Genomic DNA, 19,215 nt, shown 5'->3' with positions numbered 1-19,215 from the left:
ACGTCTAGCCGCCTGCTATCGCTGTATCTATCGATGATTTCTGTGTTGTTTGCTAAGATTTCTCTGGTGATGGTTTGTTTGTGGGAAGAGATTATATGTTCCTTAATGGAGCCCTGTTGCTTATGCATCGTTATATATATATATATATATATATATATATATATATATATATATATATATATATATATATATATATATATATATATATTTATATATATATATATATATATATATATATATATATATATATATATATATATATATATTATAAGGGTGGTAGGAGAAGAAAATATCAAAGTGTTCAGTGAGGATCCACAAGGTCTTCTCTGAGTACTCTTTATTTTCTTCTCCGAGGCTATGGGTCCCTACACTTGCACCAGAGAGAAAAAAAAAAAAATATATATATATATATATATATATATATATATATATATATATATATATATATATATATATATATATATATATATATATATGGGTACCACCTCTGGTGCCAATGTGGGGACCCATAGCCTCGGAGAAGAAAATAAAAAGTATTCAGAGGAGACCTTGTGGTCTCTCACTGAACACTAATATTATCTTCTACCACCCCCATTCTTTTGTATGTACACATATATATTTGCTTTATTTGAACCTTGTTACAAAAATATATATATATATATATATATATATATATATATATATATATATATATATATATATATATATATATATATATATATGTATATATATATTAACAGAAGCCGATGTTAACGATGATAATGGGTTAGAAGTTCATTTTTTTCCCTGGCCTGAAAATCAAATTGCGAATGGTTATTTGTCAGTCCTTTTAATAGGATTACATTTTCCACATATTATAGAGGATGACCGCAATTTTCAGTATTTTTTATATGGTATTTTTCGGTTATTTTTTGTTAGTGTTTAATTCTGTTGCAATACGAGTGAATGTGGAATTTTAACTCACGGCTGCGCCCCAACGGGCAAAGTGCAGCTTGGCGGGAAAATCCTGCGCTCTTCACCACAACATGTCCAGGTTAACCGCAATTAAAACACCAGTGATGACAAAATTCACATCAGAATCATGATGCCCCCCCCCCCCCCTGTTGAAAGGTTTCTAATTAAACTGGGCATGCTAATTAGACTTGATAATCATGTGCGTAGAAATAGTGGAGGGGGGTGTGGGGTGGGGGTGGGGGGAGGGACTGAAAGTTGCCGCCCGAAGAAAAGTGGTTCGCCAGAGCCATCTGTTGGCGGCGGGGAAGCACTGGTGTTGTGTCAAAGTTGGGGTGACGTCACAACACCAAACTCCCGGCGCACGTGTGTAGAGATACACGGCCCGGGGGGGGGTGGAGGGAATTGTGTTTATTTGTATTTATTTATTTACAAACAAAAACAACTTTACAGGAAAGTACCGAGAGTTGCTTTCAGTGTTATACGTTCTAAGACACGTCAGTGTTTCTGGGCGATTGGTTATGTAGAGGGAGATTGGTGTAGGTTGGGAATTCTCCCCCCTAACCGTTCCCCCTTCTCCCCTCTCCCCTCCTCTCCTCTCCCCTCCCCTCCCAACCTGAGGATGAAGAGGGTGGTGTGGAGGAGGAGGAGGAAGGTGATCGATACCAGAGTTAGAGGGATTTCTCGGTGAGTTTCGTCTCGCGCTGAAATGCTGCGCTCTGTGCGGCGGATATCCAGTTGCGGGGTGATAAACACCTCGCCGTCTTTTGTTTCATTTTGCTACACACGCCTCGCCTCCTGGCGCTACCTAAACCGCCTAATATAACCACTAAACCTTTCCGATCGGGCCTCGGCCAGTTAGAATGATACAATTCACAAAATTAATTGAAATAACGAAGTGTGAAGCTTGACAGGAATAGTCGCCTTTCTGTGGACGAAATGAGGGAGTTAAGACAGCAAGGGGGAAGGGAGGAGGGGGGAGATGACGGTGAGGGGAGAGAGGGAGGGGTGTAAGAGGAGGAGGAGGTGGTGGTGGTGGTTGTAGTGATGGTGGTAGAGAGAGAGGGAGGGGTGGGACAGGGAGAGGGAGGGGTAAGGATGCCTGGGATGAAGTTATTGCATAGCTGTTTATTCCCAGCGAGTCTAGTTGCTCGCGGGCGCCAGTGAGAGGTAGACGTGTACTGCTCTTCCCGCGCGGCCGTCGCCCCGTCTGCGCGCACTAGATACCTTCTCCCGTCTCGTGGCCCCAGAATTTTCTCCTTTTTTTTTACATATATATATATTTTATAGTGTGTTAATGAACAGTTTTAACCGGTGGTGAAAGACTCAAAATGTGTAACCGCCGGAGGTGTAGATAAAAGACCTTAAACTGGTAGTCCTCAACGCTGATATATTTTCGCCTTTGCGAGTTCGACCTTCCTCAAAACTTTGTACTTCGGAGCCTCAACCACATCATTAATTCTTCTCGGAACGGACCTCAACAAACTAGAAATAGATGAAGATTAATATGTATCTTTCTCCGAGCTGAAATTTGTTGTCTTGAAGGAGTATCGGTGAACATCGGCATTGTTCACAATAATCTTCCCTGATGTTAGCGCTGGAAACCCCCATGGATCTCTTTCACGTAAGTTTAACATGCAATGTTTACGTTAAAAAAAAATCAAATTGTGCACACTTTTAAGTATGAACATTTTGGGTAAATGGTTTACGCCTGTTTACGTGCGTAAATCATCAACCACCGGTGGAAATACTGTTATCATTGTTATTGTACCTGTGGAGCGTGGCTGTTAGTTAGTGGGGGGAGGGAGGGGGGCGGCGAGGTGTTATCAGGGGTGTTATCTTAGGTGTTATCAGCGGTGTTACTGGGTACATGGGGTAAGGTTTATGAGGTCACTCCTTGTGGAGTAAACTCAGCACATGTAATGTGTGGGAGTAAATTCACCCCGTGTAGTGGGTGGGGGAATAAACTCACCCCGTGTAGTGAGTGGGGGAATAAACTCACCCCGTGTAGTGGGTGGGGGAATAAACTCACCCCGTGTAGTGAGTGGGGGAATAAACTCACCCCGTGTAGTGGGTGGGGGAATAAACTCGCCCCGTGTAGTGGGTGTGGGAATAAACTCGCCCCGTGTAGTGGGTGTGGGAATAAACTCGCCCCGTGTAGTGGGTGTGGGAATAAACTCACCCCGTGTAGTGAGTGGGAATAAACTCACCCAATGTGGCGTGTGGGAGTGAGTCATTGCCCCTCGGATTACTGTATTCATTCATACATATTTTAGTATTGACGGCGTCAGATCATTAGCTGTATAAGAATACATTATCTTTGATGCATATATATTAGCTTTATACTGTATACAATATCTTTGATGTATTTTATTGTTAGTATTACCTTGTCGCTTATTTTACCAGATTTAAAAGAAAATTATTTTGTGTTCACAATTGTAATTATATGAATTCTTAATTATAATATTAATTATTATTTTTTTACTATTAATGTTTTAATATTTGTGTAATTTATCGTATAGTTACATTTTATTACTCGTTAAGATTAATTATTTTTGATGGTGTTATTTCAAATTTGTTAATGTCGTTTTTAGGCATGTTTAGTAATAATAATTATATTTAACAAAGATATTGAAGAACATGATGCAATGGTTAATTAGATCATAACATTGACAACTAAGATTCTTAAGTAGTCGATATCTACACACTTAATTAAGGAAGGTTCGTAGACACTTTACAAGATAGGCTATGTACATATACCTTCCATTCAAATTTCCCTCCCAAGTTTGGGTGATTAATGATTAAGTTAGGTAGTTAAGCAGGAGAGAGCTAAAGACCATCTTGGAGGAGATTGTTAGTCATCATTGGTGTGTTCTTGACGGCGGTCAAACCGCTGCCGAGGGCGCTGAAGGTGGGGGAGAGAGAGAGGGGGGAGAGGACCCCCATGCGATCTTCCCCCACCTTCTCTCCCCCATAGGCAATCCCCTCCCACTCCTCCCACGGTACAGGTGCTACGGAGAGACGCTTAACGAAGGGGGGGGGGGTTATCGACGAGGTTAATTGTTGTTCGTTGACCTCAATATTTTGACCGCTTTCCTCCGTCAATAACACGAGGTTCTCATCTTTCTTCTTCTCCCTACAGCAGCAACACCAGCAGCTGGCGGAGCTGGGTCGAAAACAGCTGGAGCAGATCCTGCAGCAGCTGCAGGAGCAGCTGCAGGTGAACCTTATACAGCAGACGCAGCTTATGCAGACGCCCGACAAGGTAAGGCTCATAGGTTTCTCTCACACACACACTCACACACACACTCACACACTCACACACACACACACACACACACACACACACACACACACACACACACACACACACACACACACACACACACACACACACACACACAAGCAGTGTTATATGACAAAGAGTGCTGGGAAGACGGGACACCACGAGCGCAGCTCTCATCCTGTAACTACACTTAGGTAATTTTACACACACACACACACACACACACACACACACACACACACACACACACACACACACACACACACACAAGTGCTGACCTCGCTAAGTCTGACTTAACTAGCGTGTAATGTATTAGGCTTTCCATTCAGATATTTTTTGTATGTAGTTTTTGTGTAGTAGTACAACAGTAGTCCGGAGTTTTAATGCAGCGATTTGATTATTGCCGCCGGTGGTGGCTAGTTTATTGTGCACCCGATACTCATCCTGTGAGCGGTAGCGCAAAAAAGGCTTACAGAGGGCACAAAAGGTCTTTTATGAGACCTCAGCGGAGATTATTAAATTAACTATTACATCACTCCTGGAACAGTAGTCCTGAGTTTTGGTAGAATTTAACGACACAAATATCTTTTAATTAGCGTCTAATCAATATTTTTATTTAGTCATTTTTTTTTCATTTAGTAAAAATAATTTGCGTTACTAATTTACTCGATACGTTGACATGGCAGAAAATGTTTATAGAAAGTTAATCAACCAACCAAACCTTTATTCTTGAGAAATTTAGTATGATAAACGACTGAAATGAATAACTAAGAACGTTATTAATTTCAGTCCGTTGTTACGATTCGACGAACGTCAAATATGAATTGTTTTACCCTCAGCACCGGGGGCGGACGCTTGATAATCCGAGAAAGCGTCAAGATCATGCTGTTTTTATTTTCACCAAATCATTGCAATTTTGACTTTGCGGGCGATAGTGCTAAAAAAAATCTGTTTATTATGGTAGTGAGTTGAGATTCTCTCTCTCTCTCTCTCTCTCTCTCTCTCTCTCTCTCTCTCTCTCTCTCTCTCTCTCTCTCTCTCTCTCTCTCTCTCTCTCTCTCTCTCTGTAACTTGTAGCATGTCTCAGAGGCCAGGTGGTTCTGGGGTGGAGGTCGCAAGCAACAACCTGAAAATCTCTCGAAATCGTCTACAGGTAAACTCGAGGTAAACAGTTCGCGGAAACAACCAGGTCATTAGAGCCGTATTCAGCTGGGAACCGGCGAGAAGAGATTGTTGCGGCACAAATGGATCGCGCATCACAGCATCCCCCAGTAGGCATAATGGTCAGGACCAGCAGCACAAATTCCACGCCGAATCTACATTAACGTCGAAAACGTTAATTCAACGTCGAACCGACGTCACTCTTGGGATTCTGTACCCACCGGGTCAGTGGTATAAACTCGACGTACCGACGACGCACGGCCAAGCGGCACGACGCACCGCGAGAATCGTCTTTTGTCGATAAGATTGCACAAATAAACATGTCGGGTAGACAGTCAGTAGTGACGCCTTTGTGCGTGTTCGGAAACAGCGCAGTCAGTTGCTGGGAGGTGTTCGAACAGCTCTTAAATCTAATAGACTTTGGAGGGGCCGAACTTCTTCGGCTGCTAAATGGGGGGCCTACATCTTCCCATCTGTCGGTCGTCTTCTGTAATGAATCCCGACCTCTTGATTCTTACTCATCTTCCTGTTGCAATGCTATGAAAGGGGGGCGAGGCCCCCTTGTGTTCTGTTTTGGCCCCTTTCTGTCCTGGGCACTTCGGGGGGCGTAAGGTTTTTTTTTTTAAACTTCGGGGCGCCCGGTACCCTGAACCACAGGGCACGGGGATAGGCGGAGACCTCTATCCATAGGGCATGGGATAGGCAGAGACCTCTATCCATAGGGCATGGGATAGGCGGAGACCTCTATCCATAGGGCATGGGATAGGCAGAGACCTCTATCCACAGAGCATGGGATAGGCGGAGACCTCTATCCATAGGGCACGGGGATAGGCGGAGACCCCAAAGCACACAAATTTCCTTACCAACACAAACTAAAATATTTATAAATGGTTAGTTGGTCCATCTCTCCCACTTGGAGCTAAGATGACAATAATAACTGTTAGTACAATGAAAAAAATATTTTGTATTTGTTCTTCTATAAGACACAGCGCACACACACAGGTAGGAGGTGGTTATCTTGAGATGATTTCGGGGCTTTTTAGTGTCCCCGCGGCCCCGGTCCTCGACCAGGTCTTCGACCCCCAGGAAGCAGCCCGTGACAGCTGACTAACACCCAGGTACCTATTTTACTGCTAGGTAACAGGGGCATAGGGTGAAAGAAACTCTGCCCATTGTTTCTCGCCGGCGCCCGGGATTGAACCCGGGACCACAGGATCACAAGGCCAGCGTGCTGTCCGCTCGGCCATCCGGCTCCCACAGTATGGTGCACAGGTGCACAGTTTTTCATTAAAAAGAACTAAAGCTAAAAGCTAAAACAACGCACATTAATGACATTATGTATAAGAGAACATCCCTCGAACACTGTTTATGTAGAACAGACGTAAACAGTGTCTGTATGTATGTATGTATTTGTGTATGTAGGTTAGATTAACATTTTAAAATTACTGCAATCACCTTTTGGTGTTGATTGTTCAATGAACCGGAGAATTATTTGTGTAACAGATCTCTAATCTTGTCCACGGAGGACGGAAGAAAATGAAGCCCCTCCTGCCAAACACACACCGAAACTACGACGTTGGTACAACGTTCGAACAAGTTTTAACACCTAACCAGTTATAACAACCAATGTAGCAAGTTGTAACAACGTTCTAATACGTCATAAACACGTTAAGCCAAGATATAACAACTTTATTACAAGTTGTAACAAGCGGAAAATAGAGACAGTTTCGGTTTGTGTTTCCATGGCTGTTAGCGGCCCTATTCCTGACGATGTCACCCCGCTAGAAGAAAAAAAATGTGGCATCCACCACATTCCTGAAGCACTCGGCCTCAAATACACAGGAAAAGAAAGATGTCAAGAGACCCGCTACTGGGACGACAAATAACCAGGACTTGCAACTCGAAGAGTTGGAACGACCCAAGAAATAAGTCGTTGAAGCCGAGACATTCCATCAACATCACCGACATGAACACGATGCACCTAGACATCATCGACCCCCAACATACTGCGAGAAGGACCCAAACAACCATCCAGGGAGAGTTGGGACGCGAAGTCAAGGCCCAGACGAGGTCACAGAAGACCCAGCGGAAGCCGGAGTTGACTCAACAAACGCCATAACATCAGCGACGGAACCTACATGCGCCTTGCCAGCTAATCGTGAACCATGCTCTTGTGCGACGTCTTTGGGATGTTGTTGTTGTTTAAGATTCAGCTACTGGGAACAAATATCCAAGTAGCACGGGCTATGGTGAGCCCGTAGTGAACTTCCCTGGCACAGGAGCGGGGCTGTAACTGTTCTGTAGTCTTTGGGATATCAAGAACAATCCAACTCAGCCTTATAGTAACAGAACCAGGTTCAAATGCTTGGTGGTTCAGCGACTGTTCTGCACCTCCCCTCTCCCCCTCGGCTCCAGTTCCTTGCTCTAGTTTTCAGCATCCTCGCTCCGTTCTTCACTACCTGCTGACTGGCCCTCGGAGACCTGGCCCTCGGAGACCTGGCCCTCGGAGACTCTGGTCTTCGAAAGAAAAAGATCTCCGGGTTGCCGTATTATCCCGGTAGCACAGTTGGGTTCGTTCCTGACTCGCAATCGAGGATTCCGGGATCGAATCCCGAGCGGGACAGAAATGATTGGGCACGTTTCCTATCACCTAAACCGCCTGTTCACCTAGCAGCAAATTAGGTACCCAGAAGTTAGTCAGCTTGTTGTGGGATTGCATCCTGGGGAGGGTCAGTAATTCGACCTGGGGAGGAGACCTCCATATTTATTTATTTAGATATACAATAGTTCTTACATGCTTGTACAGCCACCAGCACGCGTAGTGTTTCGGGCAGGTCCTTAATCCTATGGTCCCCGGAAATCGACTCGCCAAATCGTTTAACAACCAGGTATCCATTTTACTATTGGTTTAAACAGAGGCTACAGTTAAGGATTGGCGCCCAGGAAATCCTCCCCGGTCAGGATACGAACCCAAGACAAAGTGCTCGCGAAACCGAGCGCCTGAAACGCCAGACGAGTGTCTTAATTTACCACTACGCCACGGGGACATATAAGCCTAATATATATATATATATATATATATATATATATATATATATATATATATATATATATATATATATATATATATATATATATATATATATATATATATATATATTATAAATACACAGGCTGCCTTTTCCCGACACACTGAATTAATAAATTATGTTACAAACTTCACGTTCCAACCCAAAGCCTGGCTATGGCCTGGGCAATATGGTCATGACAGGCCCCGTGTGTCTTACAGCAGGACTAGGAGATGTGACCAAGGGTACCGGGTCTTCTGCAGGCACCTCAGAGACCACTCGCCCCCGGGTCTATCTCCCCTTAGCCGCTCTGGATAGAGTGGCCTACAGTGTTTGCTCTTAGTCTGGACTGCGTGAGCGAAATCTCCGCCACTAAGCAGTCGGGTACCGGAAGAGACTCACTTGTGGGCAAGATGGAACCTCCGAGGCAGATTCAAGACCGGGCACTATCAACAGTGCTGAACACTGTCGCCCTCCAAGTACTAGCGTACTCAGACGCGCTGTGCTCCCAGAATGAGTTCCAGTATCCGTGGTCAGGTCTACCCATCGACTCTTTCGGGCTTGGAATGCGGGTAGGAGACACGGAGCGTCTCTCCACTGGAATCTCCAACTCTACTATCGCCCTCCAGCCGGATTGATGCTGCAAAGTCGGGAATTCCTAGTCCACAGACTTTCATGTCTGTACGGAAGAAGGCGTTTCGGGTGTCGTGGGGCAAGCGCAGCCAATCTATTACCAGGAGGGACCCCCTTTCCCGCCGAAAGCCAGGACACAAGTGTGGGTGTAGGCATATGTTCCTTTTCTGTACTATAAAAAGTAGTGTAGTATACTCGACAAATTTATATACAAATAGTTGATATTCTTAATTTATTAACATTAAAGAAATGCGAAATAAACGTGCACACTTTGGTGGGTATAGTGAAATTCCTGTACGGGCGGCTTCAAGGGCCAGCGGTCACGGAGGAACGCTGCTGCAGCTTGGCGAGGGTCTGGGAGACCTGGCCCTCGGAGACCTGGCCCTCGGAGACCTGGCCCTCGGAGACCTGGCCCTCGGAGACCTGGCCCTCGGAGACCTGGCCCTCGGAGACCTGGCCCTCGGAGACCTGGCCCTCGGAGACCTGGTCCTCGGAGACCTGGCCCTCGGAGACCTGGCCCTCGGAGACCTGACCCTCGGAGACCTGGTCCTCGGAGACCTGAGCCTCGGACACCTGGCCCTCGGAGTCCTGGTCCTCGGAGACCTGAGCCTCGGAGACCTGGCCCTCGGAGGCCTGGTCCTCGGAGACCTGAGCCTCGGAGACCTGGCCCTCGGAGACCTAGCCCTCGGAGACCTGAGCCTGGAAGACCTGCTGCTGCTGCTGCTCCACAATGGTAACATACGGGTTCGTTGCGGCATTGATAGCCTATGGCTGCTTCCGGCAGCTAAACACCTATCGCCTGATGCAGAAGCGGTCGTGGTCCTACCTGAAGGAGCTTCAACATCGCTGGGTCACTTCGCCGTTCTTATCCTGCTGTAATGGCGGTGCTGTAATGAAAAAGTCGCAGCTGCAGCAGCAGCAGGACCTGTCGCAGCTGCGGCAGGAGGAGCTGCTAAGGAAAAATATAATGAACATTGTCCTGGAAAAAAATAAAACTCGTTGTCAATCGGGAAAACAGTAACATTTAGTTTGATTGCGCTAGTTAGTACAACCACAATCGCGACGATTGTGGTTTCGTCGCGCCACAATCGTGACGATTGTGATTTCACAAGCGATAGGCCTCTCGCTATAAATATAGGGCCATGCATACACAAGCCTCCTGTAGGAGGGAGTAAAACTCCTACAAGAGACTACTCCAAGTCTTCCAAGTAGGAAGGAAGGAATTATCAGGGGATGGCTTGGCGCTTTCCCCTGATAATTCCTTCCTTCCTACTCCTGCTGCATGGTATATAAGAATGATAATCTACACAATTCTTCACTTCTTGTACAATTTATTTATTTTATGACTTACGGTTTTCTTCTGTCCGTTCATATATTTTGCATGTTTTGCAAAGTACTGAATCTGTGAGGAGAGGACGCTGCTGCTCCTGTCTGTTCCAAGGGACACTCCTTCCATCGCTGTTCCGTCCCGTTGACGGGGTAGCGTGCGTATTTTTTTTCCCCCCAAAAAAACTAAAAAAAATTGTTCATTTTTTCCCCTGTTTCCATTTTATATTTTTATTTTTATTTTGTATTTCCATTTTATATTTTTTGTATTTTTATTTTAATATACATTTTATCTTATTTTGTACTTTTTTGTGAATTATTAGGCCTAACGTTTTTTTTGTGTGTGTGATGTAGAACCATAGAACATGTGGGCAGAACAGTTGTGTGGTAGAACCATAGAACATTCGTGTAGTAGAACAGGACAAAACGAGACCTCGTTTAACGAAGAGACCAACAAATCAAGATTATGTTTCAGAAAGTATCAAATTAGTAGTAATTATATATTGATATCTGTAAGCATCAACACGAGCACCTGCTGTATATCTTTGTGGTAGGGAAGGGAACTATCAGGGGGAAAGCGCCAAGCCATTACGACTATATAGCACTGGGAAGGAGTCAGGATAAGGATTTGGGATGGGACGGGGGAAAGAAGGAATGGTGGCCAACCACTTGTGGACGGTCGGGGATTGAACGCCGACCTGCATGAAGCGAGACCGTCGCTCTACCGTCCACCCTCCAGTGGCTTGTATCTTTGTGGTAGAATAATGTGTATTGTGAGTTGTTTACCGGGGAGGAATAGTACTCATTGATACACACACACACTGAAATTAGCATTTCTAAGAGATAGTCTTTGGCACAGGACGGGGTTAGAAGCAGCGTCTTGGGGGCCACCCCAGACGCATATCAGGGTACAATGGGTTCAGGCGCGCGTCTAGGGGAAGGGGGGAGTTGAACCTAGGACGTTAGTTCGATGAGCATCCTGCTTCAAGGATTTTCTCATACTCGTTGATCTTAGAGATTGGGCTTAATACCCTTTTTTCTTTGTGCCGGCAGAGTAAGGTGTCTGGACCGCTAGCACAACTGGGAGCGCAGCAGCAGCAGCTAGTGCAGCAGCTGCAGGCCGTGCAGAGGCAGTACCTCCTGCAGACCGGCCTGCACCCGGGCCTTCACCACCATAATGGAGAAACGCGTAAGTACCCACCTGCTGTACGGCAGACTGTAGTCCCATGAACAAATCCACAAGGGCCGTGACGAGGATTCGAACCTACGTCCGAGAGCATCCCAGACGCTGCCTTAATCGACTGAGCTACGACATGATATGAGAATTGCAACCAGAAATTCTACTGAATTTACTTGGATCCTGCAGCCAAAATTGCAATTCCTATACCATGTCGTAGCTCAGTCGATTAAGGCAGCGTCTGGGATGCTCTCGGACGCAGGTTCGAGTCCTCGTCACGGCCCTTGTGGATCTGTTCATTTGATGCATCACGCTATTGTGATTAATGTGTGTATCTTCTTGAGGTTATCTTGAGATGATTTCGGGGCTTTAGTGTCCCCGCGGCCCGGTCCTCGACCAGGCCTCCACCCCCAGGAAGCAGCCCGTGACAGTTGACTAACTCCCAGGTACCTATTTACTGCTAGGTAACAGTGTAGTAGCATTCCTTGTGACCGGATTTCAACGCTTCGGGAAAATCTGGTTTATGCTATGGTGTTAGTTTGCGAGTCTATTTCTTAATCGACGTGTCCAGTGTTTGTGATTGCAGGGTGGAGCTGTTAGCTCTTGGGCCCCGCCTTTCTAACCGTCGGTTGTCTAATGTACTCTCCATCTAATTTTTCTGTCATATATCTACTACATTTATTTCTCTCTGTTTCGCACATATATTCCCAGGTTGTGACCCATAGTAACCTCCTAGGTACCTGTTTACTGTTAGGTGAACAGAGCCATCAAGCGAACGAAACTCTGCCCATTTATTGCTACCTCGGTCGGGAATCGAACCCGGGCCCTTAAAATGACGTCTCCCGAGCACTGTCCCTCTCGGCCGCGAGGACCTGTATGTACTCACCTACTTGTGCTTGCAGGCTCAAGCTATATATATATATGTATATATATATATATATATATATATATATATATATATATATATATATATATATATATATATATATATATATATATATATATATATATATATATATATATATATATATATATATATATATGATTTAATGTATCTTAAAATAATTATGTATTTTGATATTATTATACATGTAGTCAGGTAAACTGTTAACTCTGTAAACTGTTAACTGTAAACTGTTAACTGTAAACTGTAAACTGTTAACTGTAAACTGTTAACTGTAAACTGTTAACTGTAAACTGTTAACTGTAAACTGTTAACTGGTAGAGAAATAGTAGATGTCTTGGCACCTGTGTAATAGTGACACGTGCCCCCCTCCACAGGTTCCCCGCCCGGCGCCCCCGCGGACACCAGCTCCTGGAAGGACAGAAGCGAGAGGTCCGAAACCCCGTCCCCGCACCACCACAACAACAACAACAACAACAATAACAACAACAACAACGACCGGGACCAGAAACCCATGCCGCCGCCGCCTTCCGCCAATGGTGAGTGTTCTTGTTGTAGTTGTAGTAGTGTTGTTGTCTCTTGTTTGTTGAGTGATCTCAACAAACAGAGATGAGTTAGCTTGCGTGGAGATGATTTGGATCGCTTAAAGAGAGAGAAAGAGAGATTAGCTTGGCAGGGAGCTCGCTATCCCTTCGTCAGACTCAATGTCGTATCTATAACCTTGATTCGTGGGATTTCAGTCGTGCCTGAAACGGAACATATTCGACTCTAGTGTCCGTGTTGTCTGAAAGGCATAATTTACTCGTGCCTCTTGTATTTTAATGTATATACAACACAAATTTGTGTACCAGGAATACATTTTTTTATAGGTGATGCGAAGTAGAGAGTACTGGTGGATATGAAATGCCTCTACGCATTCTTTATCGTATTTGTTTATAAATATTTGAGTCAGTTTTACGACACTGTACGCGCTTGCCGTTTGCAAAGCCGCACGCACACACACGCACGCCTGCTATCTTCAACGCATGTGCGTGCCGTCTGCCGCGCATGTGCGCCCTCTGCAACGCATGCAACACACTACGCGGCCTGACGCACGCCCTCCCCAAACGCGGCCAAAGGGCTGGAGAACGACGCAAATATTACTCCTCCTCATTACCGCCATGACTACCCCCTTCCCCCCACCATGACGAGGCGTGGGGAGGGGGGAGGAGGGGGGGAATATATAATATATACCACTATATAATACGTTTCTCGGCCGTGTCCTCAGCGGCACGCACCCCGTGTTGACGCTCACCTGTTGCCGTGCTGTCATGCCGTGCTGTCATGCGTGTCAGCGCACTCCCTGTACAGCGGGCCGCTGCCACCTGTCATGCACTCCCACACCTGTCATCATTCTCACACACCTGCATCCCATAATGGTAATATTATCAGTATTAATCATTAATAATAATGATATCATTACACTGCGCGCCTCCAGCCCCACACTGCGCACTTCCAGCCCCACACTGCGCTCCTCCGGCCCCACACTGCGCACCTATTCTCTCGCTTTCACCCTATACTCCCGTCCATCAGCCCCTATGCCGTTACCTCCCTCTCAGGCGCACGTGTAACCGCCCCTTATCATCACACACACACACACACACACACACACACACACACACACACACACACACACACACACACACACATATACATAGGGGGCCTGGTGGCTGAGTGGACAACGTTCGGTATTCGTAATCCTAGGGACCGGGGATCGATCCCCGGCGATGGCGGAAACAAATGGGCAGACTTTCTTTCACCCTAATGCCCCCCTGTTTACTTTGCAGTAAATAAACACCTGGGAGTTAGACAGCTGTTACGGGCTGCTTCTTGGGTGTGTGTGTGTGGAAAAAAAACTAGTTGATTGACGATTGAGTGGCGGGCGCAAAGAGCCAGAGCTCAACCCCCCGCAAATACAACTAGGTGAATATAACTAGGTGAACGCAGTGTCTGGGATGCTCCCGGACGCAGGTTCGAATCCTCGTCACGGCCCTTGTGGATTTGTTCATTTAACTAGGTGAATACACACACACACACACACACACACACACACACACACACACACACACACACACACACACACACACACACACACACACACACACACACACACACGTGAGCGCTGCTCATCTCTCATACATGTGTACCCGTTGTTATTCACGGGACTGTTTACATTCACCGTAATCCAACAGGACACCCACGTACACACACTTTTCGAGGGGGGACTACTCCAGTATTTTGTCAATGGTTCCACTACACTTTGTCACCCAAGTGTTTTACCCTCGTTCTCCTGCTGCCTGTACAGGCGGGCGCCCTTTATGCCAGTAGTGAAGTGGTCCCCGTGGGCCCGTCTGTGTTATGTAGCACAGTGCACTCTGAGACTCGTGTAGCTAACAGCTCGGTAAAGTCCTGCACCATAAGTTCCCGTTGGGGAACCTCACAGCGCCAATTCACCGCCGGAATTAGCCAGTTCACCATCGGAACAAATGGGCTAATTCACCGTCGGAACAGCGCTAATTCACCGCCGGAACAGCGCTAATTCACCGCCGGAACAGCGCCAATTCACCGCCGGAACAGCGCCAATTCACCGCCGGAACAGCGCCAATTCACCGCCGGAACAGCGCTAATTCACCGTCGGAACAGCGCCAATTCACCGCCGGAACAGCGCTAATTCACCGCCGGAACACGGCCAATTCACCATCGGAACAGCGCTAATTCACCGTCGGAACAGCGCTAATTCACCGCCGGAACAGCGCTAATTCACCGCCGGAACTCCCCTAACCCCCTTACCGCCTCCCTCCACGTGTCAGACGCTCGTCAGCGATTTATTTCGCTGCGTTAATGTTATCCCGCGTCAATCACGGCGGATTTCAGACGTCACTCTAGAAATCCGCGTCCGTGGCGTTACTCGCGCCGGAAACTAAAAGTACTACTTCCGTGCTGTCACTTTCGGACACCACTTTGGACACCACTTTGGACACCACTTTGGACACCACTTTACCTCTGACCGGACTCGGTGCGGTCACTCACGCCCCTGTGGGCACAGTGACGGGGGAAAAAAAATGGCGTTGGTTCGACATCGAATCGAACGAACCACGTTGACGTTCGACGTTTAACCTCGACGTCGTTAACGATGATTCAACCTCTATCCAACGCCACTCTTTGCCTCTTTGGGGGGTGAGGGGGGGGGAGGTGATTGAAGTTCTTCTTCTGCTTAATTGTTCTTTTAAGTGGTTGACTAATTACCGTCGGCTCGCGAAGAACCCAACCCTCGCAAGTAACAGGTCGAGTTTTGTACGATGGGGTAAGACAACGTTATAAATGCATCCTACTATGAACAGTAACGACTCCCCCCCCCCCCTTCCCCCCCTCAAAAAAAATCCTACGTTTTCTTTGCCTCGGCTCAGTAGGCTAGGTGGGTTGCTTAGGTTAGGTTGGGATTTTTTTAACGGGGTGGCAAATGAAGAAAACGGAATGTAGTTAGAAACTTTTTTTTGGGGGGGGGGGCATCTCGCTGTAATTTACGCCAGATGCTCTGTTGCCTTCCTGTTGTACCGTTATTGGTGTTACTTGCATGCAACTTACTGTTATATACCGTTATTAATGCAGTTCCGTTGTTCAGACTTGTTATCCTGTTGTTCAGACTTGTTATCCTGTTGTTCAGACTTGTTGTCCTGTTGTTCAGACTTGTTATCCTGTTGTTCAGACTTGTTATCCTGTTGTTCACGACTTGTTATCCTGTTGTTCGGACTTGTTATCCTCTTGTTCAGACTTGTTATCCTGTTGTTCGGACTTGTTATTCTGTTGTTCGAACTTGCTATCCTGTTGTTCAGACTTGTTATCCTGTTGTTCACGATCCATGCCGCCTGCTTTTTTGTTATTCTGTCGCACGTGCGCCTTACCGTTGCGCTGTTCTCTTTCCGTTGTTAACGCTCCTCGTTACTGTTCTGTTCGTTGTCTGTTCGTTGAACTGTTGCACTGGTGTTCACACTTTGCGCACATATATAACTGTTGTATCTTTCCTACTTGTTGTTGTTTTGCCGTTGTATTCTCAGTGCTCCCGTTACTTACTGTTGCCGTGAAACAGTTCCTATTAATCAATATCTTATCATTGCTCTAAATATGTATACCTGTTACCGTTCTAAATCCTTGTTCACGTTCCATATTTCTGTTATCCGTTGTTCACTTTTTTGTTCTTCTGTTGCCCGTTGGTCTCGTTCTAATACTTCTGTTATTGTAACAGTTGCCCGTTTGCGTATCTTTCTGTTTCTCAACAACCTGTCCTCCCATTTGCTGGGGGTCGACCGCAGCGTCGAAATTACGATGGTTTAGTGAAGCTAAAAGCAACGCAGTATTGACGCTAAACGGTAGTAGTGCACACAGGCTTAGATAGGCCAGATGGACCGTCTGGATTCGTACGCTTCTGGGTAGGCAAAACCGCTACAAAGTTGACGTTTGTTAATTGCGATAGTGCGTTACTACGTCGCTAGATCTTGACGCATTTACGTTATACTCGTCACTTGTGAGTTAATTTTCGTTACTCACGGCTTGTACTCACCAATCATCGGCTTGGTGCGTATGTCGCCGGTAACAGTGTTAAGTGTCGCTGGTGTAGTGAATAGCTTTCATCTACGCTCTCTTAACCACTTGTATCTACGCACGATTAATCACTTGTATCTACGCACGCTTAACCACTTATCTACGCTCTCTTGACTACTTATCTATGCTCTCTTGACTACTTATCTATGCTCTCTTAACCACTTATCTACGCACGCTTTAACCACTTTTATCTACGCACTCACAATCTCGCGCGTACTGTATTTGGCGTAATCTACAGACTCGTATATTTGGTGCAATTCGTTCTAAGACTCGTTGTCGTCACCTGCCAGCAGTTAGCGCACCAAGCGCGTCAACCAACGCTGCTCTTGCGTACTCCGAGCACCTTAACTACTGCTCCGGCCTCTTGTGCATGGATCTTTGTGGTTAGCGTGGCACTCTTCCGTCCTGTGCCTTGTGGCAAAGGGTATTAGAGGTCACCGTCAGTTGTGAAGTGATTCCGGATTATCTAGGGTGATAGGCCGCTCGCGAGGGCACGTCAGTCGTCCGGAGACCTTCATTCTTATTTCCATATACACAGTAAAACGGTGAGAGTAAGATCGTTACTGTGTGACTAACGGTGTGGCGGGGGACCGCTTCGTTGCGTCTTAATCACGGAATAACTGTAATGCCTCCAAATGTGGGTTTTTTTGAAATGTTTATAATTTAAATTGGTATATTAATCAGCTACACAACCCTGCCTCCACGGCTCGGCTCGTCTAACCTCGGTTGCTCAGGGCTCATGTTTCACTAATGGCCGACGACAACTGCAATTTTTCTGGCTAAATAATTAAGCCTCCAAAGCTGAACTAAAAATCCGGAATTCGTAAATTCCAGAACTCGGCGTTATATTTTTTTTAGGCGATTTTGTAGCTATATTGTATCGTTTATTCCCGGAAATGACTGGAGCGCTCAGGTTCGTATCTGCTCACTTGAGCGGCGTCTGGCGAGAGCAGTAGAGATGGGAAGATGTTCAGTGTTCTTCCTTAATATATATAACAAGAATTACCAACAGTCCAGAGGCTCACCATAGCCCGTGCTACTTGTCCCGCTCCTGTGCCAGGTAAGTTATGGGCTCACCATAGCCCGTGCTACTTGGAACTTGTTCCGAGTAGCTGAATCTATAACAACAACAACAAACCAACAGTCTCTGACGGGAGACATCTCCCGTCACGCACGGGTACAGTCGCACCTCCACAGATCTCCAGTATCAGTTCTTGATACCTGGTAATGGCTCAAAAGGGCCACCACTTACGGGATATTCATGCCCGTGCCACCTTTTGGGCGGCTTAATCTTCATGAATCAACAGTCTCTGACTGTTTTCAAGAAGGAACGTGATACATGCCTTTAAATCATTCAAGTCAGCCGAGTTGCGATGCTTCGTTTTAAATGCGAACTGCAAAACACCGACAGAATTGACTGATTAAGGCTATCATCCAGAAGAAGATATCGGGTTAGATATCGGGTCGCGAGGGCGGTGCCCCTCGGTACCAACAACAGGTAAATCGGGGAATACATGGAAGAGAAACTATTTAGGATAGGTTGACCGAATGGAATGAACTGAGCTAAAATTCACAACGGGATCTCACACACACACACACACACACACACACACACACACACACACACACACACACACACACACACACACACACACACACACACACACACCCACCCACACCGCTGACCTAAGCCACCGACCCTTCCGTCCAGTGATGGTTCACCAGTGAATGCTGCGAGCCCGAGGATGAGTCGCGGTGCCCTTACTGGAGATTCAGTCCGCGTAATACTGACGATAGCTCGTTATGCTGAGGATTATGCGTAGTGCCGAGGACTATGCGTAATGCTGAGGACACAAGACTGAGCAGCATAAATGCGATAGCGTCGTTAACGAATGATTTTAAGACATGTAACCTTTGGAGGTGTACATATAGTGTACTTTTATATATATATATATATATATATATATATATATATATATATATACACTTGAGGATGCACCTAGAGAAGGTTTTTGGCAGCTCTTCTATAACCCGTCAAGCATTGTCTTGAGATAACTTGATCAAGAAGGCT

At 46.1% G+C, this 19,215-nt stretch overlaps 1 protein-coding gene across 13 annotated transcripts in view; it reads left to right on the top strand.

Annotated features, from left to right (window-relative positions):
• The window catches only part of LOC123765697 (forkhead box protein P1), a 634,146-nt gene that overhangs the window by 556,843 nt on the left and 58,088 nt on the right, over positions 1 to 19,215 (top strand). For 12 of the 13 annotated variants that reach the window (XM_069337175.1, XM_069337173.1, XM_069337176.1 and 9 more), the window contains 3 exons: positions 4,094 to 4,216; positions 11,479 to 11,614; positions 12,884 to 13,045. In XM_069337175.1, the coding sequence (XP_069193276.1) occupies positions 4,094 to 4,216; positions 11,479 to 11,614; positions 12,884 to 13,045 (421 nt within the window). The remainder of the gene's footprint in view (positions 1 to 4,093; positions 4,217 to 11,478; positions 11,615 to 12,883; positions 13,046 to 19,215) is intronic. The other variant, XM_069337165.1, reaches the window with a different exon arrangement.

Source organism: Procambarus clarkii, chromosome 37 (assembly GCF_040958095.1).
Source record: "Procambarus clarkii isolate CNS0578487 chromosome 37, FALCON_Pclarkii_2.0, whole genome shotgun sequence".
NCBI classification, from domain to species: Eukaryota; Metazoa; Arthropoda; class Malacostraca; order Decapoda; family Cambaridae; genus Procambarus; species Procambarus clarkii.
Note: the sequence above shows the minus strand (reverse complement) of the source record. Positions and strands in the feature narration are given on the sequence as shown.